The sequence below is a fragment of the Taudactylus pleione genome, unplaced genomic scaffold (assembly GCF_031769625.1).
Source record: "Taudactylus pleione unplaced genomic scaffold, aTauple2 ptg000073l, whole genome shotgun sequence".
NCBI classification, from domain to species: domain Eukaryota; kingdom Metazoa; phylum Chordata; class Amphibia; order Anura; family Myobatrachidae; genus Taudactylus; species Taudactylus pleione.
The window spans coordinates 5,636,060-5,659,024 of NW_028284475.1; the positions used below are offsets into that span (position 1 = coordinate 5,636,060).

Genomic DNA, 22,965 nt, shown 5'->3' on the forward strand with positions numbered 1-22,965 from the left:
TCTATCTATCTCATATCTATCTATCTCATATCTATCTATCAATCTATCTCATATCTATCTATCTATCTATCTATCTATCTATCTCATATCTATCTATCTATCTAGACAGGGCGCACCCTGCCAGCACAGGGTGCTCAGACCCCTGGAGCCGGACCTCTATCTATCTATCTATCTATCTATCTATCTATCTATCTATCTATCTATCTCATATCTATCTATCTATTTATCTCATATCTATCTATTTCATATCTATTTATCTATCTCATATTTATCTATCTATTTATCTATCTCATATCTATCTATTTATCTATCTCATATCTATCTATCTTTCTATCTATCTTATCTATCTCATATCTATCTATCTATCTCATATCTATTTATCTATCTATCTCATATCTATCTATCTATCTCCTATCTATCTATCTCATATCTATCTATTTATCTATCTCATATCTATCTATCTATCTATCTATTTATCTATCTCATAGCTATCTATCTATATCTATCTATCTATCTATCTATCTCATATCTATCTATCCCATATCTATCTATCTATCTCATATCTATCTATCCCATATCTATCTCATATCTATCTATCTATCTATCTAGACAGGGCGCATCCTGCCGGCACAGGGTGCTCACACCCCTGGAGCCGGACCTTTATCTATTTATCTATCTCATATCTATCTATCTCATCTATCTATCTCATATTTATCTATCTATCTATTTATCTATCTCATATCTATCTATCTATCTATCTATCTCATATCTATCTATTTATCTATCTATTTATCTATCTCATATCTATCTATATCATATCTATCTATTTATCTATCTCATATCTATCTATCTCATATCTATCTATCCCATATTTATCTATCAATCTATCTATCTCATATCTATCTATCTATCTATCTCATATCTATCTATCTACAACAATATAGAGATTCAGCGCTCACACAAATGTATACAAAGGAAGGTGAAGCAGGAGGCAGTACCGATGAGATGTATTAACATACCATCTGCCGGATTGAGGAAGTTAAAACTCCCCCCCTCCAGTGATCCCCGCTAGAGCCCAAAGCGCAGCAGCCTAGTGCTGATGGGATGAGTCTCCCTTCTCGTCCGGCTCCACTGGGCATGCGCGACATCTCGGCTACTCACACTAAACGTATTAGCAAATCATGGGAACTACTCCTTGATGATTTGCACTGATCGGATGTTGAAAGATAGAATGAACTTCAATTATTATACAGGCACACATCCTAGTGTATTGATATGTGACTTGCCCCATGATCTGTTGGGTTAATCACAAATCAAGGAGCTTGTGAAAGGATGTATGTGAATATATGATTATATATATATAGCAATGTATAGGAGTACAAATATGCCAAGTCAAACCAAACAAATGTGATAGCCTTATATCGAGAGGCCTGCAGCTGTTAAGAAAGGTTATACCTATCTGTCAGCAAAGTGAGTCTATTTTTGAGAAGTTGACCACCTTTGGAAGGAGGGGGGTGGGGGGGGGCACACTTTATTTTCAAATATTTATTCTCTTTTCTTGCAGTTTCTGTATTAAGGCCCTCATTCAGAGCCGCTCGCTATTTGCGGTCGTTCCTTCAAAAACAAGGGGTGGCTATTCAAATGATCCGTTCGCTCATTGCGGTCTGTTCACGCCTCTAAGTCTGAACGAGTGAGCAAAACTTGCGGTTGTTATTTTGAAAAATACGCCCCCTGGCCGCTTGCACCATACGTCATGTCCGCTATTTAATAGATTAATCGAGTACATCGAACAGCGTATGAACTGCTCGCTATTCTTGTGGTTGGTTTTTTCAACCGCTATTTTGCGAGCAGTTCAGAGTAAAAAAACCCAAGTGACGTGGTCAATGACGCTGCTGGATTAATTATGCACTCCCTTAAAACGCCCGTTTTGACCTTTAAGCACGCCTGCGTTCTGATATCCACTCCCCGTTTTCAAACACCATCCCCTGTTACCACCCACATACGCCTCCTTCTGTCACTCAAAATAGCAGGCATTCGCTATTTAGCGAGCACACAATTTTCGGCCGCACTGACTGGTTCGCGCATGCGTATTACAATCCATACGCATGCGCAGTTTTGCGAACATCGCTCGGAACGAACGAGCGGCCGCTTACGAGCGGCTCTGAATGAGGGCCTAAATCAGCAGTCACGATCATCGTGGTGTCTCTAGTGTACAACCGCAGCGAGATACGCTTAAAGCATAGCTTAATGCAATTTAAACATAGACTTATCGTCACGCAGACACGTTATACAGACTACAGCGCAGATATCTCAGGAGACGTCCAATTCATAATAAACACAGATGAGCCATTATTTTTGTGTGGCGCATTTTATGCGCAAATGCATCCAAATCTACATTTGTTTCATATATATATATATATTTATTTTTTTTTCCTATTATATTTATGTTCATTTAAGTTAAGTTTTTTTTTCTGCAAATATTTTAGGTAAAATTTTATTTATTTTCTTTCCGGATGGAATGACCCATTATAAAGGTCCTGGCAATCCCCAATCTCGCCCTGAATGGAGATAGGGGGGAGACGAGTCACGCCTATTCCCATCTGGTGGGCTGCAAACATGGCGTAGTCGTCAAGATTTCTATAGAATTTGAATTTCTTAGGATAGGTATAGCTGCTGTGCAGTATTGCACCACGGTGCCCTCTGAGCCCTGTGATCTGGAAATCATACTGCTAAGAATTGAGCTCCCTTGGAAAGAATCCCACAGACTGGGAATGTAGCTATGTAGGGTGGAGCCCTCATTACATTCACATCCAGCAGTAGGTGAAATAGCAACGTGCCTCTCTCTCAGTCTGGGGCTGTTGCCTTAAGGAAGCTCCCAAAAAAACATGCTATGCCATAAGCAGAATGTTGTACCTAATGTATTATTAGAAGAATACATAAAATAAATAATAATATAGTGTGTCTGTACATAAACATTCTGTATAGAGCCAGTGTAATGGGGTGATGTAATGAGCTTGTTGTTGTGTACAGTGTGTATGTAATAGAGAATAGGCTGCGCTGACTCCTCCCGGCCGCTAGGGGCCGCCGTACAGTGAGAGCTCCGCTTCCCGGGGCGCCCAGGCTCCGCTCTATCACACTGCCCGCAGATCTTTGCTGGATGCAGCCTGGAGAATAATAACTTTCCCGGGATATAAACAAGACCCGGCCGGGAGAGGAGCCTGGAGGAGCCACAGGGGCCCCTGACAGCGAGGGAGCGGACCCAGCGCAAGCGCCGGCGCACCCCTCCCACACCGTATGTTATATAGACACCATGTTATATATACACAGCACCCCATCCTGTATATGTACACTGTACATTATTATATACATAGCACCATCCTGTATATCACACTGTATATTATACATTATTATATATACTATACATAGTACCATCCTGTATATGTACACTGTACATTATTATATACATAGCACCATCCTGTATATCACACTGTATATTATACATTATTATATATACTATACATAGTACCATCCTGTATATGTACACTGTACATTATTATATACATAGCACCATCCTGTATATCACACTGTATATTATACATTATTATATATACTATACATAGTACCATCCTGTATATGTACACTGTACATTATTATATACATAGCACCATCCTGTATATCACACTGTATATTATACATTATTATATATATTATACATAGCACCATCCTGTATATGTACACTGTACATTATTATATACATAGCACCATCCTGTATATCACACTGTATATTATACATTATTATATATACTATACATAGTACCATCCTGTTCCTGTATATACATACACTGTACATTATACATTATTATATACATAGCACCATCCTGTATATCACACTGTACATTATACATTATTATATACATAGCACCATCCTGTATATGTACACTGTACATTATTATATACATAGCACCATCCTGTATATCACACTGTATATTATACATTATTATATATATTATACATAGCACCATCCTGTATATGTACACTGTACATTATTATATACATAGCACCATCCTGTATATCACACTGTATATTATACATTATTATATACATAGCACCATCCTGTATATACATATACTGTACGTTATGCAGGATTATATATACTATACATAGCACCATCCTGTTCCTGTATATACATACACTGTACATTATGCATTATTATATACATAGCACCATCATGTATATCACACTGTACATTATACATTATTATATATACTATACATAGCACCATCCTGTATATACATAGACTGTACATTATACAGGATTATATATACTATACATAGCACCATCCTGTTCCTGTATATACATAGACTGTACATTATACAGGATTATATATACTATACATAGCACCATCCTGTATATCACACTGTACATTATACATTATTATATACATAGCACCATCCTGTATATACATAGACTGTACATTATACAGGATTATATATACTATACATAGTACCATCCTGTATATACATATACTGTATGTTATGCAGGATTATATATGCTATACATAGCACCATCCTGTTCCTGTATATACATAGACTGTACATTATACAGGATTATATATACTATACATAGCACCATCCTGTATATCACACTGTACATTATACATTATTATATACATAGCACCATCCTGTATATACATATACTGTACATTATACAGGATTATATATAATATACATAGCACCATCCTGTATATCACACTGTACATTATACATTATTATATACATAGCACCATACTGTATATACATATACTGTACGTTATGCAGGATTATATATACTATACATAGCACCATCCTGTATATACATAGACACTACGTTATACAGGATTATATATACTATACATAGCACCATCCTGTATATACATAGACTGTACGTTATACATTATCATATATACTATACATAGCACCATCCTATATATACTATACATAGCAGCATCCTGTATATACATATAATGTACATTATATATACTATACACAGCAGCATCCTGTATATACATATACTGTACGTTATACATTATCATATATACTATACATAGCACCATCCTGTGTATACATATACTGTACGTTATACATGATTATATATACACTATACATAGCATCATCCTGTATATCACACACTAAATTCTACATTATCATATATTCTATACATAGGACCATCCTGTATATATACGCTGTACATTATTATATACATAGCACCATCCTGTATATCACACTGTATATTATACATTATTATATATATTATACATAGCCCCATCCTTTCTATCACACTATACATTATATATACACAGCACAATCCTGTATATCACACACTGTACATTTTACATTATTATATATACACAGCACAATCCTGTATATAACACATTATTACATATATTATATACAATGTGTATTATACATTATGATATATACTATGTACATGACCTCCAACACCAGTGTCAGACTTTTATACACCCATCCTGTGTATTAGATATTATTATATGCACTATATACCGCACAAGCCTCTTACACACCCATCCTGTATATCACACACTGTATAATATACATTATTATTATATACTATATACAACACTAGCCTCTTACCTCATCCTGTTTATTAGATATAATAGGCGTTATGTACAGGACAAGCCTCGAACACACCCATTCTGTATAGCACATCCTGTATATTATAGATATTATTTTGTCTATAGCACATGTATACTGTTTGTTATATATACTACATTTATTACCTATAGCACAGATATCAGCCTCTTACATCCATTTTGTATATCACATACTGTATATTACTGTATATGTTGTTATATCTTATATAATCAGTTATTGAGCACCCCCGCCCCTTCCCTCAGCTCTCACTGGCTGCCTGACGACTGGACACAGCCTCTCATCTCCCCCCCAGCACTGTATGGGTGTCGCACCAAATCATCCCCTCTTGCCAGCGCCCAGAGGTGGCACACCCATCCCCCTGCTACTCTACATGTAGCCTCTCTGAGTTTGACAGTAGAGTCACTTGCCATGAGGTAGAAACCTGTTCTATCCAAAGGCAAATATCTAATTCTGCTGTATTCTAGGACCCTTTCAGTGTATGCTTGAGGTGTAGTGGCCCTTATATCCAGCCAGACACGAGGGAGGTATATAATGGGAATCGGTATGTAATGCTGGTGGCTGAATAGCCACTAGATCAAATACCGACAGTGCGAAATCTCGACGGGGGGGTGGTAAGTACACTAACCCACCCCTCTCCCTACCCTAACCCTCCCTTAGTGGTGCCTAACCCTAACCTCCCCCCTCAGTGCCTAACCCCCCCCCCTTCTCGTACCCTAAAGCTAACCCTCCTGGTGGGTGCCTAACCTTAACCTCCCCCTGGGGGTGCCCAACCCCCCTGTCCCCTAGCCTAACCCTCCCGGGGGGGGGGGGGGGCCTAAGTCCCACCGTGGGTTCCTAAAGCTAAACACCATTGGGGCTAGAACCTAAGACACCTGGCTTACTTTCGTTATGCCGGTTGTCTGGATTTTGTCGTGGGGCTGATGACAGGCGTCAGGATTTTGACGCCTATCTTTAGTCCCATGTCGGGCTTTTAGTGTCGGGATTCCGACGGCCGGGATATCGGACGCCTGTATACGGACTACATCCCGATGTAATGTAACATTGCAGTAAGTATCTCCCTGTGATCAGATGCTGTGACTGCAACATTTGTGATTCAATGTAGGATTACTCCTTATGTCAGCGATTCCTTATCTATAGTCCTAGCTTATTACCCCACACACTAGTTATGTAGGTGTTTCTGGCAATGGGTACGTTACAGAAGCTCAGTAATTGCTCCCTGTGTAAGTGTAATGTACCAGTTGGAGCCCGTCCTGTCACAGGACTCTCTGATCAGCGTTGTGTAACGTCTGACACATCGGGAAGTCACATGACTATTTGTTTAATGCTCTGAAATGTGGCCCGTCCATCTTCAGACTAACATCTTAATGTTTCAGAAAGAGCCACAGTATAAAGGTTTCTCATGATATATTTTTCTCCTCCGCAGGCATCTCAGAGCGCTAACATTTCAAACGCTCCCGTCATTCCTCGATGCATTCAATGCGAGAAGGAGACCGCCGGCGCTGAAGCTTAAAAATTCCCAGCGTTCCCGTCGGGGAAACGAGCCAATGGGATCCACTTGAGCTGCGGGACCTGCATTCGCGATAATGCATTTTCTAATCTATTTTTTGTACCTTTACAAATCTGCACAGTGATCTCCCACCTTCTACATATTAATTTATGCTTAGCCAAAGTGTCTTGCCCCTATTTATCGATTTCCAATTGGTTACTTTTTAATGGTTTCCTATAAGTGTATTTATTTTTTTGGAGCCTGCATTGCGTGTAAATATCACATGTAAATTGCACTGAATTGTCAGATAATAATCCATTAAACTGTTGTAGAAATATAAGATTAAGATAAAACATTACCCCACATTGATCGGAGGCATTTTTGAGAAGTAATTTAAAAATATATTTATATTTTTTGGACAGAAGACTTTTCCGGTCGTTTTTTCATTTTCCGTTTATACTTTATAGGACTTTTCTATACAGCGCATTTGTACGTTTCCAGAGGCTTCGTGAGGAGTTTTTTTTCTTTTCATATAGCTGAGAACTGTTGGACTGATGGAGCCCACTGTAAACGAATCCAAAATGGATCAAGGAGAAGAACTAAATGTCACCTCCCCGCAGGCAGATAAGTGTCAGGTTCCCGATCAAGAAAATGAAGCCGCCAATGGCGAGCCAGCGGACGTAAAAATGATGGAAACCGAGGCCGAGAACCAGGAGAGGCCCTCCGATGCGGCGTCTGATACAACGCCCGGGAGAAGTCCAGAGACGTCCGATCAGGGTGAAGCCTCAGCCTCTAGTGCCGACAGCAAGACTAGCGACTCGCAATCCGATGAAGAAGCGGAGGACAGCAACTCGCAGTTCGTTCCGGACTCCGGCAGAGCCAACCAGCTGTCCACATCTGCGGATTCTGAGCGACCCGAGAGCAACCGGCCTTCAGACGACAATGCGATGACGGAGAACCCCTCGCTGCAGAACCTGCTGTGCTCCAGCGCCAGCGTCAGCCCTTGCGAGGAGGCCTCAGAAGCTGGAGCCTCCAAGTCGCCAGAAAAAGAAGTGGCAGAGGCGGACTATTACTTTGTGAAGTGGATAAACTGGAAAGGAGAGCGGACGCCAGTGATCACCCAGAGCGAGAACGGGCCGTGCCCTCTGCTCGCCATCATGAATATTCTCTTTTTGCGCTGGAAGGTAGGTGGCTGTAAACTCTTTTTAGATTGGCTTATTTTTTTATTCTATTCTTTTTTTTTTCTGTAACATTTTTCATTATAGGTCTTAGGGCCGTATTCAATTAGAGGCGAAAAGCCCGGTTTGTCGAAAAGTTTTCGCTGATTTGACTTCGCCTGTTTTCAACTTATCTCTGTATTCGATTCCCGGAGTTTTCGCCTAAGAGCCGTATTCAATTTGAAAGTAGGCGAAAACGGGACCCGGCAAAGCTGAAACAGGCGGAAAGTACTGTCAGATTTGGGGAAATCAGCCTGACACCCCCCAAAAGATGCTCTGACATGGGGGGTTAGCAATGGTTACCCCCTCGATTTGGCTGGCTGAAGGTATTTGGTGTTTTTAAACGGGCTGAATAGCTGCTAAATAGCGTTTTTCTATACGTGATGCAGAATAGTATTCAGGAGTTTTTTTTGCTGAAAATAACTTATCCCAGCAAATTTGGGGTACATGAAAATGGGGGGGGTCAGCATATTTATAAGTTGGTAAAGTTAAGTTTAAAAAATCGTGAAAAATCCACCTGCCGCAATCACCTGCAATGAAAAAAATACACCTGGGGCATACGTGGGGACCCCCCTGGAGTCTAGTTCACTACTTTTTAACTTTGTCCCCCAACATTTTTTTTTTTTTCTCCCCCAAATTGAAAGTGATTTTTTTTGTGGCGTTCTTAACTCTTTTAAAAAAAAAAAATTGACACAGATTACCTTTGGGGGACTGTCTTAAGGCTGCAGGGGGGTTCCCGCAATGTTGCACCCCAAAACCCCAATTCTGCCCTTTTTTCCGCCTGCTATTCATAGGCGATTTTGCTTATTACATTGCATTGAGGCGGAAAGTCTTTCAAGTTAAATACGGCGATACTTTTCCGCGTGGCGAAATGACGTCATCGGCGAAACTTTTTTGCTGATTCTGGCTTTTCGCTACAAATTGAAAAGTTGGAAAAAGAAAGGCAAAACGTTTTCTCTCTGTATAGGCAGGCGAATTAGAAGTGCAAAATCTCTGTTTTGGGGTGCAAATGTGGGGAATAGGTCCAGAACCCTTTGGACACCCCCCTAATGACTTAAGTCAAAACATTTTTTATTTTTTTAGAAGACCCCAAATATTACGTCATTTTTTTTGGGGTGAAAATATAAAAAGAGTTGGAAAATGGGTAAAAAGTGGGGGGCCGGTACTTTGGGGGGCTATATGGATGGAACAGGTGTTTTTGGGATTGCACGAGGCCGCAGCAGGTGTTTTTTTTTTTTTTATATATTTTTTTAAATCTTCACTAAGACATCAAAATATACTAGTACCCATTTTCATGTACCCCAAATTTGACCTCGGTACTTATTTTTCCCAAAAGATATAGCTATCTATCATTTCTCAGCCCTTCGCATATAAGCATATAACAGCGAATTCTGACACTTCAAGAACACAAAACACTTTTATTAGGGCTATTCGGACACTTCTATATTGATTTCTAATGTTAGTGCAGCTTCTTCTGGGGTACAGACTGATTTCCCCAAAATCTTAGGGACTTTTCGACGATTTCGCCTGTTTACCTTTTCGCGTCTTTTGGAATTGAATACGGAGATAAGCGGGAGCGCGCAGGGAAAAGGTTTCGCCTAAAAAACAGGCGAAGGCGCCAAAAACATGGCTGCTCGACTTTTCGTGGCTAATTGAATCCGGCCCTTAATCTGATCTCTGCAGTGATTCTCTGAGTAATAGAAGGGTGTCGAAAACGGTTAAATGCATCCTGGGTTTTATTTTGGAACCATTAACAAAATCCGATGTTCATTCTTAGATAAATCGAACCAACCATTCAAATAATACCCATTTGTACAAAGGGCCTGATTAACTACGGATCTCTATTGCGATCGCAGCTGCGATTACGCACGCAGGCCCACTGCGAAAATATGCTAATGTTTGCAATCGCAATGCCGTCGCCGACCAACATAAAGACGCCCGCTTCCACTTTCTCACATCCGTTATACTTTGAAAGTCTGTAAAAACATCGGTACCATCAGGTAACATCGGAGTCACACACACAGTTACAGCAGGTCAGACCTTACTCAGAAATTGCTAACTTTCCTGTACACAACGAGAGCTCAGACTGTGTATGGCATCGTAGTAGCTAATTTATGCACGCTCCTGTAGCGGCGTGCAAACGCACTGACGCGCCTGTGTTTTGCCGACCAAAGTCAAACCCCCCCCCCCCCCCCTTCGTCACCACCTCCAAACGCTCACTTCCTGTCAAACACACCGGGATGGGTCTGCGTGGTCTCTGCGATCGCAGTGATACCTTTGCGCACTGCTAGGCATGCGCGGTACGCAACAATCGCCCATCTACATGCGTAATTGCAATAGCGATCCGTAATCAGGCCCAAAATTTATTATTATTGGGTTGTTAAAACACACTTTAGCATTTGCAGTGTAATCTGCAGACCGCACACTAGTCCCTTCTTTTGTGGTCTTAGGGCCTGATTCAGAGCCGGACGCAATTAGCGCTCGCTCGTCCTGAAAATAGGGGTGGCTATTCAAATGAACCGTTCGCTGTTTGCGGTCTGTTCATGCCTCTAGGTCTGAACGAGCGAACAAAACTTGCGGTCGTTTTTTGGGAAACTACGCCCCCTGGCCGCTCGCATCCTACGTCATGTCCGCTATTTATTAGATTAATCGAGTACATCGACCAGCGTATGAACTGCTCGCTATTCTTGTGGTTGGTTTTTGCTACCACAATTTTGCGAGCAGTTCTGGCTATTAAATAAACCAGTGACGTGGTCAATGACGCTGCTGTATTAATTATGCACACCCATAAAACGCCCGTTTTGACCTTTAAGCACGCCTGCGATCTGTTCTCCACTCCCCGTTTTCAAGCATCTTCCCCTGTTACCACCCACATACGCCTCATTCTGTCACTCAAATTAGCAGGCATTCGCTATTTTGCGAGCACATGAATTTCGACCGCACTGACTGGTTCGCGCATGCGTATAACGATCCGTACGCATGTGCAGTTGGGCAAACATCGCTCGGAGCGAACGAGCTGCCGCTTACGAGCGGCTCTGAATCAGGCCCTTAATGCCTAATTTAAGACACTGGTTTATATACAGTCCCCCACCTAATGGTTTCATGCATCTAGCACGACTTAACCAGTGCGAAACTGTCTGCTTATATTTTGCGTTGTGTTGTGTTGTATAAACATAAGGTCTTTGTATGTAGTGTTTATATTGCTTGTGTTGCCGTTATATTGGCATGCCTATGACAGGTGGTAAAGCAGGTTTGTGTTCACTGTCTCCGTTCAGTGTTTACATCCAGAAGACCTGTGAAAAATGTGTATTGAACCTAATATTACACTTAAGGCCGGGTACACACTAGAACGATATCTTCACAATATGACAAATCGTGAAGATCGTTTAGTGTGTGCCCTGAATTACGCGCTCCCACGGGTTGCGTACGAGATCTTCTGGTTGGCCGTGCGGCACGGCCAATCAGACGATATTGTATGCGGCGCTCTGCAGTTTAATGTAGAACAGAACGCGGTATCGTTCCGTTGTTCATTAAGTGGCATAGTGTGTACGGGCGATTTTGGATGGTCTGGGGCAGAGGGAATTTGTCCCGACCATCGGCAAGATTGCCCGTCGTTTAGATGTGTACCCGGCCTTAGTAATGCTTTGTATATGTGACGTCAGGTGCTGATGCCTTCTAGTGGTACAGGTTGTCACCTGCGTTTTGTGATTACAGGTAAAGCTCCCGCCCCAGAAGGAGGTGATCACCTCGGAGGAGCTAATGGCCCATCTCGGTAAGAGAAACTAGCATATAGCGGATGAATGAATGGATTGCCGTCACATGGGAATGCCTTATATTTATATACAAGTGTCCTTTTCATGTTACAATGCAAGTGCCTTTGTAGACTGATAAATGGGATGTAGTTATGAGAGCCGCTGGTCTCAATCCCGACAGTGTCATCGTGGCAAGGGACTTAACATAGGCGTCGAAATACCGACGCTTTTGTTAATCCTGACACCGAAGGACGCCAGACCCATCGTCCTCCTACCGGGTAAGTATGCACTTACTGGGGATGGGGGGGGTTTGGTTTGGGGAACCCCCGGGGGGATATAGGGTTAGGCACCCCCTCCCCGGGAGACTTAGGTTTAGGGTGCGGGGAGGGAAGGTTAGGGTTAGGCACTAGGGGGGGAGGTTATGGTTAGGCACCCCTAAGGGTGGGTTAGAGAGGGGAGGGTTAGTGTACTTACGGGCGCCCGTCGGGATCTTCATTCGTCTGTCTTTCACTGTCGGGATTAGAACTGGCGGCTATTAAGCCGTCGGTGTTTCAATCCCATTCCCTGATAAATTTAGATTGTGTGGTTTTGTTCTATATAACCAAAAACAATTCATAGTTTCTGTGTAATGTGTTATTGTGCAATTTTACGAATAAAGTTTTCCTAGTATATAAAAAAAAAAAGAAAAGAATTTGCTGGAAAATTGACTCAGAAAAGCCCAATATGGCGGCTTCCACAACAGCGTAACTGAGTAATGTTTCTGCTTCACTGACTCTTCTGATTCAATTCAGAGCGATGTAGAATAGCCCTGGTGGAGGAGTTCCTGGAGCTATTCAATTGACCGCACTGTTTAGTTTGACTGCAGGAAATCTTCTCGCATCCTCCTGAGGTGCGAGCAGAAATCTGACGCTGAGATAACAGCTTAGCGGCCCGCACTTTAGTCAGAGAATGCCGGTTAGCACTAAACACCCAGTGTAAGTAGTATTCATTCTAGCACCCTGCACCTGTCACAACCCGTGCAGTTCTTCTCTCCTGTCTGGGGTGTTGCTCTCTGCTCTGGTGCTTCTAGCACACTCTGTGTGCAGGGTGCTAGAATTAATTCCACTTTAAGTTGCGGTAACTGGCATTTTCCGACTTAAGTGGTTTTAGTCAGATTTAACAGCGCAGTCAATTGAATAGTTCCGAGAACTCCTTCCCGGCGCTATTCACATCGTGCTAAATTGAATCGCCCCCCCAGTATAGGAGCCCTATCCTTCACATGTGTCCCAGGTGTCTCTTGTATAGGATAACATGTTCATATATGGTGCCAGAAGTGTTACGCTCATTACCGTTATGTGTGGCTTTCTCCCTTCTCTGTATAGGGGATTGTGTACTGTCTATTCAACCACAGGAAAACTTGGAGGCTCTTCAGCTGAACTTCCAGCAGGTCAGTCACTGTCGCGTCTGTAATACTTGGGATAAAACGCACAGCACGCCATGAATTATCTTTCTCTTTCGCAATAGTATATACAGAACTGATACAATGGATATCACTTTTTTTTATAAATGTAGTTTAGTATTTCCATCTCCTGGAATGTCTTAGCTTTGGAGAGAGAGGAAAGAATATGGATCAGGACCGGACGCTGCTCAGGGGAGGGGTAGGAGCTGATGGCGTATATGGGGCAGTGTAATGTCTGGATGCGGTAACTTAGGTGAGGGAAGAGCGGAATAAAGCTGTGAGTAGTGTTCAGACACAACCTAGGACTTTTCATGCATAAAGTGTGTCGCTCAGTCACCCCCCGCTGGCCGCGCTAAGCACTGCACTCGTGACTTCACCGTCAACATTCTCTTAAATCTTTCTCTTGCACTCATAGAACGTGAATGATGCTATGACCGTGTTGCCCAAGCTCTCTACGGGCCTGGATGTCAACGTGAGGTTCACAGGAGTGGCTGACTTCGAGTACACACCGGAATGCATTGTGTTTGATCTTCTGAATATTCCCCTGTACCACGGATGGCTGGTGGATCCTCAGGTATGACTGTCATACCCCCGGCCATGGCTGATTATAATCGTTTCAGAGACGTGTTGCTCTATGTTGTATATTCTGGTATGTCTGCTCATAGGGATATTTCTCCAGCAGTAGCTCAGTGGATGCAGACGTGTTCGGGGGGTAATAGACACCTTCCTCTAGTAGGCGCATCAAGACAAATCCTTATTAAGAAGATAACGGTGTAAGGGTTGGGCAAGTAATCATTTACCCATAAAATGGCTTGTCCCCTTCTTCCCCAACCGTTCTCATAAGATTGTCTCATTAGTGCATCACTCAATTGTACACCACGAGCAAGGAGTAAAACCCACGCACTGGTTAAAATTGCGCTCATTCCTCTGTATTAGAAAAACATGCAAATTAGTATCATATTTTAAAAAGGAGAAAAAGAACAACGCAAGTTCTAACCGTGTGCAAATATGGAAAAAAAACACTACACCCACAGGGACCAGCTCGAGAGTGCTGTGCCCCTCGTACACCACCAGAGGGAGCTGGTGGTCTGCTTTATATTTGCCCCATTTTTGTTATAGCTGTTCTGTGTCTCTTCCACAGAGCTCCGAGACTGTCGAAGCTGTTGGAAAACTGAGTTATAACCAACTGGTGGAAAAAATTATAACCTGCAAGCATTCGAGTGACCCCAACCTGGTCACTGAAGGTAAAACTGCTTATTGTTACGTAACTTATTGTAACCTTTTAATGAGACCTGAAAAATCTTCATTACCCAAAACATTTAAGTTTGGTCGGAGTTCACCAAGTAAGACAAAGTCCTTAATCCTGGGCCCACTTACTTGAATCAACCACCAGGCAGCCACCTCCCTCTTGGCCTGCCTCAGTAGAAGAAAGGGATGCCACGTTGGTCCTTGTGTGGGGACCCCCCGGAACGGAGGATCTCGCTGCATCCTAAATATCTACTTTGTCCGATCTTGGTGAACGCCACAAAATTTCCAAATGATAAGTTTTGTGTGGAGCTATCCTCTATAGAGCATTTGCATCTCCCGATAACTTTCATTTATTAGCGTGTACTCACTCCCTTTGTTTAATCGTATGATATCATTCATCCGTCCTCTTCTGTCTGTGTGTTTCTCGCAGGGCTCTTGGCGGAGCAGTTCCTGGAATCCTCGGCAGCGCAGCTGACCTACCACGGGCTGTGCGAGCTCATGGCCGCCGTCAAGGAGGGGGAGCTAAGTGTCTTCTTTCGCAACAACCACTTTAGCACGCTTATAAAGCACAAGGTGCGCCCCTGCCATTCCCAACATATAACCTGTAGTACTGTGCCATTCCTACATTTGCACCTAGGCCCTAAGTCTCACTGAAATCCAGATTAAATCATGTATGTTCACCAAGGCCTAAATAGGACAACCGTTTACAGGCTTATTAGACAGCGCCTAAGGCACTGGCGGGCAAATAAGGGAGGAAACATGCTGTGTTCGTACATCTGCACAGTAATATAAATGCGCTATACGGGTAAAGAATATTATCACACTGAGCAATATGTATTGGGCAATAGTACCAATTGATAAGCATGCAACTCATCATCAAGGGTCTGTAGAATACCCCTCCCGCAATAGTCTTTTCATAACATCCACGCGTTTCGCAGACGACTCCAGTATTGTGCAAAACCTCCAGCTTCAGGGAGCGGAAACTGCTGCAGGCGGCACCTGATTTATTAGTGGAGGGGTCTGTTAGAAGGTGGCTGCTCTTTCTGCCTCAACAATGATAATCAATTGATGAGCTTCCGTCGCCTGTAGCAATGGAATAGTCCTGCTAAGTACCCAGTGCAGGCAATTATTTTATAATTCTTATTATTTTTAAATGTTTAAAAACCTATTAACCCCCCTCTCTTCCTTCTCTGAATAGAATACCCTGCCATTACTAGTCTAGGAGGGTCGTGTCTTGTTTTACGTATGCCTTAGGGTGGGGCCGCCATCCAGAGTGATGGCGGTCAGATAAAATGAGTGGGCGGGCAGCACAATATGCTATACAGGCAAAACTACGCTAATGTCATAATGTCATCTGTCTACAGGGCCACCTGTACCTGCTGGTCACCGACCAGGGCTTCCTGCAGGAGGAGAAAGTGATCTGGGAGAGCCTCCACAACGTGGAAGGGGACAGCTGTTTCTGCGACTCCGACTTTCACCTGACTCAGCACCTGGAGAAGGACGCCTCCTTCGGGAGCCCCCAGCAGCTGCAGCAGCGACAGGTGGACCAGGTAGGGGCTGCCAGCCTGTGTTTGCAGATAGCCATCGATAGAGCATCTTTACAGATCGTTTTGTGTTTTTATTCCCGCCCCCCCCCCCCCCCCCCCTCCCCGCAGGATTACATGATCGCGCTATCACTGCAACAGCAGCAGCAGGGGCCTCTGCCAATGAGCGACCTAGAGCTGGCCCAGCAGCTGCAGCAGGAGGAGTATCAGCAACAACAACAGCAGCAGCAGCAACAGCCTCCGCCCCAGGCCCCTCCGCAGTCTCCCCAGCAGGTAAAGCCTATACACTAGGGGTGGGCAATAAACGGCCCTCCAGCTGTTGTAGAACTACACATCCCAGCAGGCCCTGCCACAGTTTTGCTATTTGGCCGTGCTAAAACTGTTGCAAGGCATGCTGGGATGTGTAGTCCAACAACAGCTGGAGAGCCGCTTATGGCCCACCCCTACCTCACTGACTGCCAGTAGCTGCTGTCTATCTCCCCTGCCCCCTCCCGATACAGACCTATCTTTAGCCTGTTCCTGTTCACCAGGGCCTTTAATACGTGACAGGATCGGAGTGAAGGGTAACCAGCACTTAACTCGTATTGCTGTTTAATGTGATATAATCCGTTGCATTGTGTAGGCATTGCATAGGTGCACAGATATAGCTGAAGCCATGGAAAACCCTCCACTAATCTACAGGAGAGATTTAGTCAGCGTCCTGGGTGTACTCCAACGTTTTTATATTGTTGCATAAAAATTGGATTTAAAAAAAAAAAAGGATTTATTTGATTTGAATCAGATTTTTTTATTTTATATTTTTTTCGGGATTTAAATTGGATTTTTTTTTTTTTTTTTTTTAAGTGTTTAAAATTTTTAAATGTTTATTTAAATAAAAAATCCTATTTAAATCAAATAAATCCGTTTTTTATTTATTTTTATTTTTTTAAATCAGGTTTTATGCAGCCCTTTTATAGTGTAAATATCGTACACAAATCAAAGGAGTAAAGATGTCTCCCCCTTTATTCCTCCCCCAGTCACCTCCTGCGTTAAGCCGTCCATATACCCATCAGCCTGCTTGTCAAACTAATTACTAATTAATGTATTAGAGGAAAAATCCAACCGCACAGGGTATCATTTATACCTTTATTCATATTTCTGTCATTTTAGTAATATTTTGCAGTAATTATTATATGATATTTTTATATAAGCAATAGAAGTTATATTTTTATTTTACTCGGTCCTTGTGCACCACAGAACACACATTTTTGTCTTTCCATTTTTTCTAGAATTACTAATTAATCAGTCAGACTGGGACGTTTGGATCCATAAAATGGGCAGTGTGTTATCGTGTTTTTTTTTTTTTTTTTTTCCTTTTTGTGAATTAATCCTTTTCAGAAGATCTTTAGCTGTCTACATGTTACAGCAAAACGGGTTACTGGAACAGTTTGTCTTTCGGTCTGTGTGTTGCTGACACACAGGTGCGAAAAGTTGCACGCTTGCATCAAAATACACAGTGCGTCTTCTGAGGGGTGGTTGTGGTGGTGGGGGCGAACCAGCCTGCGTGGTGTGAACGTCATGAAGGAATGTAAACAATTAGGGAGAGGGGGGAGGGGAAACTCTCCTGTAGATTGCCCACACATAGGTGAGACCACTTCTGAAATTGAGTCACAACAGTGGAGGTAATCTGAGAAGCCATCGCCATAATGTCTGGTCTGTTAGCTGATTCAAAGTTATTGTTGGCGCTGAGACTGATACTGTGTTAGGGTGAGGGGTGGGGGAAGCACCAAGATTCTGCGGCGTACCGGCGGATCAGTCGTATACGGAGGTCCAAATTAGGGGTCATACTGAGGATGGAGATTCTGAGAGGCCCTCACTTTAAGCTGGGTACACACTATAATGGTGCCCTAGTGCGCATGCGCACGACGGAGGGAGCTCCGTCGTGTGCATGCGCGAGACCCGCATAGCGACAGCCAAGCTGTCGCTATGGGTCTCGTACCAAAGGGGGCGTGCTGTCGATGGTGAGTGACAGCACTGCCCCCTTTGGTGGGCGTGCCGGGGGCGTTGCTGCCCAGACGGAGGCGTTCCCATGGGAACGCCTGCCGTCTGGGGCCGGCCCCACTGACATCACTAGTGATGTCAGTGGGAGTGCTTTTGGCTCTGATAGAGCCAAAAGCACTCCTGGGCTTGCGGCAGTGAGACCCTACCGCAGGGTCTCGACACAAGCCCGATGCTCGTGATGGTCTTGACCATCGTGACCATCATTTTGGCCGCTCGCATTTTTAGGTAGGAGGGCCCTGATTCAGAGCGAGCGCTCTGGTCAGAGCGTCCAGCTCTGAATCAGGCCCTGTGTATGCCCGAACTGTCTGGTCATCGCATCGTCCCATCTGCTGTTGTCCATGCAGCATTGTGCAAAATCCATGGCGCGCACAATGTAACGCTGCTTATTCTCTCTACTTACAAAGCTCAATAGAAAAAATGGCCTCATTTATCTATGAGTGATAATCTTGTTATCACTCGTTACAAATCTTAAATGGTGCTCCAGCCAATCGGCTCCTGTCATTTTTTTAAACACATGACAGTTAAGAGCTGATTTAAGATTAGTGACGCGTGGTAAAAATATAACTCATTGATAAATGAGGCCCAATGTGTTATATAAAGTTTTCATAGCTGTATTCCTAATTCTACATCTCTGTTTGTCCCAGGCAAGACCTCAGACTTCCGGCCGGCCGTCTTCTGAGCGCAGGCAGCGGCAGAAGCAGGATTCGGACTGCGTTCTACTATAGCCTGACTCTGCACACTGGGCGATGGAATCCAGGGTATCTCCACAAGGGGGCGCAGCACAAACTCCTTACCCCTTTAATCTACAAGCAGATGCTTTTGAATCCTATGCTGAGTTTCTACGATTCTCTGGGTCCTGTTTTTGTTTTTCTTTTTCTAAGCACTTACAGTGTGTGACTTTTCCTTGTACTATAATAGCTGGGAGAGATTCTGAACACGACCCAAGGCCAAGTCAGGCTTTCTCGTATTTTTTTTTGTATCAGTACAGTAAATATTTTAACAGACCTCTTCTAGGCTAAAAAAATTCTTAATGTGTTTAGAGGCAGAAAAAAAAAACAAAAACAAAAAAATAAAAGTTAATCTTAAACCACGTGGCACCGTGGCAGGGTCCAATCACTCAGCCAGTATAAAGCCAGAATTTAAAGGGCTACAGTTTATTACCTTCACGGTTTTCCGATCCTGTCACTCAGATGTATATGTAATATCTCCCAGTAAAAGTTATTTCTGTTAATGTTTGTGTGAAAGTGATATTAGGTCACTGCCTCTTTAAAAACTTTTTTTCTTTTTTTATTTCTTCTTTAAATCTATAAATATATTCACATTCACTGTTAGGTCAGTCAGTATTTCGCTTGCAACTCAGATGACGGTAACAGCTAGTGCCTGAAGGACAAAATGTTGAAAAAAAAAAAAAATACATTAAGCGCACTCAGTTTAGAACAGCGGCCCATCCGATAGTCAAGGACCTAGGCGACCAATGCGTAAAAAGCTCAACGATGCCACGCTCTTGTGTAGTAGTAGTAAAAAGATGAAAAGGGACCATGTTGCCTGTCTTTGAATTGCATCAATCATCAGCGTATAGAAGTAGCAGCCGACAGGTACTAGTGACATCACGAAGGCAGCCATTTTGTGGGTCGAAATAGTGTCCGTGAGAAGGTAGAAAATCCAGTCACTCGTGTGTGTTATTCATGGAGTACCTCCGGCGGCCTCGCTATTTCAAAAGCATTAAAAGGTCTCATTGGCCAGGCCCAGAGAAAATGGCTGCCATGTGCGTGGTTGCGCGGTACAGCTGCATGTATAATACGGGACACCAGGTTCACCATGGGTGATAAATGAATAGGCTCTGGGTATAATGATGTGCTTGACAACCTCCACTGTGTATGGAGTTACATATAATTATTTACTATTGTTTTGAACCATGATCTATAACCAGGTTTGCATGGAATTCATATTGTTCATTGTAAGAGGGGTGGAATATGCCACCTAAGGTAGTGATCCCTCCAACAAATTACCATGCACCATTCTCCCCCTCCTCGTGTTGTACATTAATCCGCTATGATGAAATGTTTGTACATGGAAGCCGGAACACGTGATGATCCATTCACCGGCACCTATCGTATCATCTGTATTCCTTTATGGCTTTTATAGACCCTGAAATCCTGCTGCTGCGACAGATGTATCAGGAATATTTTTGTTCCCTCCCATTGTTGGACCAATTTTTCGCTTTGGGACTATTATAAAAGCCACTTTTCCCAAGTGCCCTTTTGAACAAACTGCTGGTGTTGAACGTGTGTCAGCTGATCAGGAAACCAAATCCAAACGCTAACCTGATGGGGTTGAATGGCGGCGGGAGACCGGCGCCCTTGTTGGGTAGCGTACAGCCCATCTCCCCCCCCCCAGTGTTGGTTGTATGTTCTCACTTTGTACAGATTGGGGTCCATTCGCAATTTCCCCATGTGTTTTTGTTTTTTGTTTTTGTTCAAAAAATCTAAATGATTTGAGGACGAAGGTCTGCAACCAACTTTTTCAGGGAAAGCCCTGGTCAGCTATACAGACTTCGTCCGAGGGTCACCTTACGCTCTCCCTAATGTCACGCACTTTACCTAGAACCGCATGACCACACCTATCTCCGATTTTCCTATCAATCTTCACCCGTCTGTCCCGGGGGGCAGACACTGTGAGCAGCTTTTGCACGGTGTAGAGATGAACCTATAGGTAAATGAGAATAAAATCTTTACACCCCAACATTGTCTTTTGTGTTCTTGCTGTGTCTGTAAAGAAATTGAGTCATTTCAGGCCAGGGTCCATTTGGCGTGGAACCCAGATTAAAGCGTGTTTCTCCATAGAATAAATGTGGTTTGATGTGTCGACATTTTACTTGTCAACCAGATGTCGACATACCAATTTCATTTTAATATCTAAACCTAAATATAACATTAGAATGTACGGTCAACGTTTCACTGTCGACATGTAAAATGTTTGCATAACACTCGTGGATGTCGACATTTTGATCATGCCGACACAGAATGTATCACTTTTAACTACAGATTAGATGTGTCACTTTGTTCTTAATCTGTATGTTTTTATCATGCAAGCTCGTCCATCTCCATTGTAATATGCATTCAGTTCCGGAACTGGATTCTCTGCACCCTTAGTTCTCGGTAAGAGGTTTTAAGGGTCAGAAAGTCATTCTGTCAGTGTTAATTAGTAATAGTGGCGGATAGTGGCTAGTTACATGGCTGCATTCTGGGCTCATTAACTGGGGATTGCGGGAGGACACCTAACAGCCTCTTCCAGATGCAACGTTTCAGACTAACAGGTCCTTTCTCAAGCAAACACACATCATGAGGCAATATAGTGATTGTAAACTCCAGGTGGCGCCAACTCTGACGTCATCACCCATCTTAATTGACAACCCCGCATTGCCGACCTGGCTGCCCCCTTTCTTGAGGGGGGCAGTTAAAAGGTCGCTAAGAATGGTAGGCGCAAACGGGACCCCAGCCAGCAGACTGAACAGCCGATGTAGTACTGTAAGGGTGCATAGAACGTAAGTACATAAAAATACGTTGCTTGGATACATTTTATTTTGTCAAGGAGTGCACCCTATTTCCAAGCTTGTATATACTGTATGTATGTTTATATATAGATAGTCACACAGCAAGGTATTGTCCCCCACCACATCACTGACCCTAAGGGGGACATATAAGCACAATATACTTCATTTAATAATTTGTGCAGAATTGCTCAGAAACTTTTAGCCCAGGGGTGCCATGCAATAAATGCTGATACTCTAGGGCGCCGTGATTCAGGAAAGTTTGGGAACCAGTGGGGTACAGTCTTAGGGGTAATTTACTAAAGTGAGAGTTTTTAGAAGTAGAGATGTTGCCCACAGCAACCAATCAGATTTTAGCTATTTCCTTCTAGAAGGTGCTAGATAAATGTTAAGTAGGATTTGATTGGTTGCTATGGGCAACATCTCAATTTCTAAAAACTCTCATTTTAGTAAATTTACCCCTACGAATGATTCGTCTTTCTCCTATAAAGATGTAGGCCCCAATGTAACTAATAATAGCCAATTGGCTTTGCCTTATAGCCTATTGCCGCTTTAAATTGTGGATATGGCACCGGTACCCCAAAATCGGTGTTGTATTACATTTATCTCTGGTGATATTGGGGAGAGGTAACTAATGACACCTTCCCAGCGACGTTTGAGGTATGACTGGTTGACATCCTGAATGTCGGCCTTCTGAACGTCAACTAGCTGACCAGATACTGATAATTGATTTCATAGGTATTTTGTTATTAATTATTACCTGCAAAAACCACAGTGACTTAAGGTCTTGCAATTTAACTATTTTTTAACTCCTAGATACATGGGATGCTGTTTAGGTTCTGTCTGTATTAGAATTTTATGACTTGTATCTGGTGTGGGTGAGGTTATTGGGGGTTGGGGTGTAATCAGTGACTACACATGTATGCTTCACTATATACTCAGTAGGTTTCAGGCTGCAGGCCTGTTATACCCCTTTTCCACCTAAATTCCGGATCTGACTCGGAGTTGGAACAAAGTTCCTATCCGGATCAGACCCGGA

The 22,965-nt window shown here is 43.0% G+C and overlaps 1 protein-coding gene across 1 annotated transcript; it reads left to right on the plus strand.

Moving 5' to 3' along the window:
* The first annotated feature begins 3,114 nt into the window (after positions 1–3,114).
* Positions 3,115–21,118, plus strand: MINDY1 (MINDY lysine 48 deubiquitinase 1). Its single transcript, XM_088467624.1, has 10 exons — positions 3,115–3,292; positions 7,075–8,321; positions 12,069–12,126; positions 13,468–13,532; positions 13,960–14,118; positions 14,686–14,788; positions 15,223–15,365; positions 16,157–16,342; positions 16,448–16,609; positions 19,021–21,118. The coding sequence occupies exons 2-10, from the start codon at positions 7,692–7,694 to the stop codon at positions 19,099–19,101; spliced, it is 1,587 nt and encodes a 528-aa protein (XP_088323750.1). The 5' UTR covers positions 3,115–3,292; positions 7,075–7,691; the 3' UTR covers positions 19,102–21,118.
* Positions 21,119–22,965: the final 1,847 nt, after the last annotated feature.

Coding starts and splice junctions, on each gene's coding strand:
- MINDY1 (XM_088467624.1), top strand. CDS start 7,692: ATGGAGCCCACTGTAAACGAATCCAAAATGGATCAAGGAGAAGAACTA. Junction 8,322..12,068: donor TTCTCTTTTTGCGCTGGAAG/GTAGGTGGCTGT, acceptor TTGTGATTACAG/GTAAAGCTCCCGCCCCAGAA. Junction 15,366..16,156: donor GCACGCTTATAAAGCACAAG/GTGCGCCCCTGC, acceptor ATCTGTCTACAG/GGCCACCTGTACCTGCTGGT.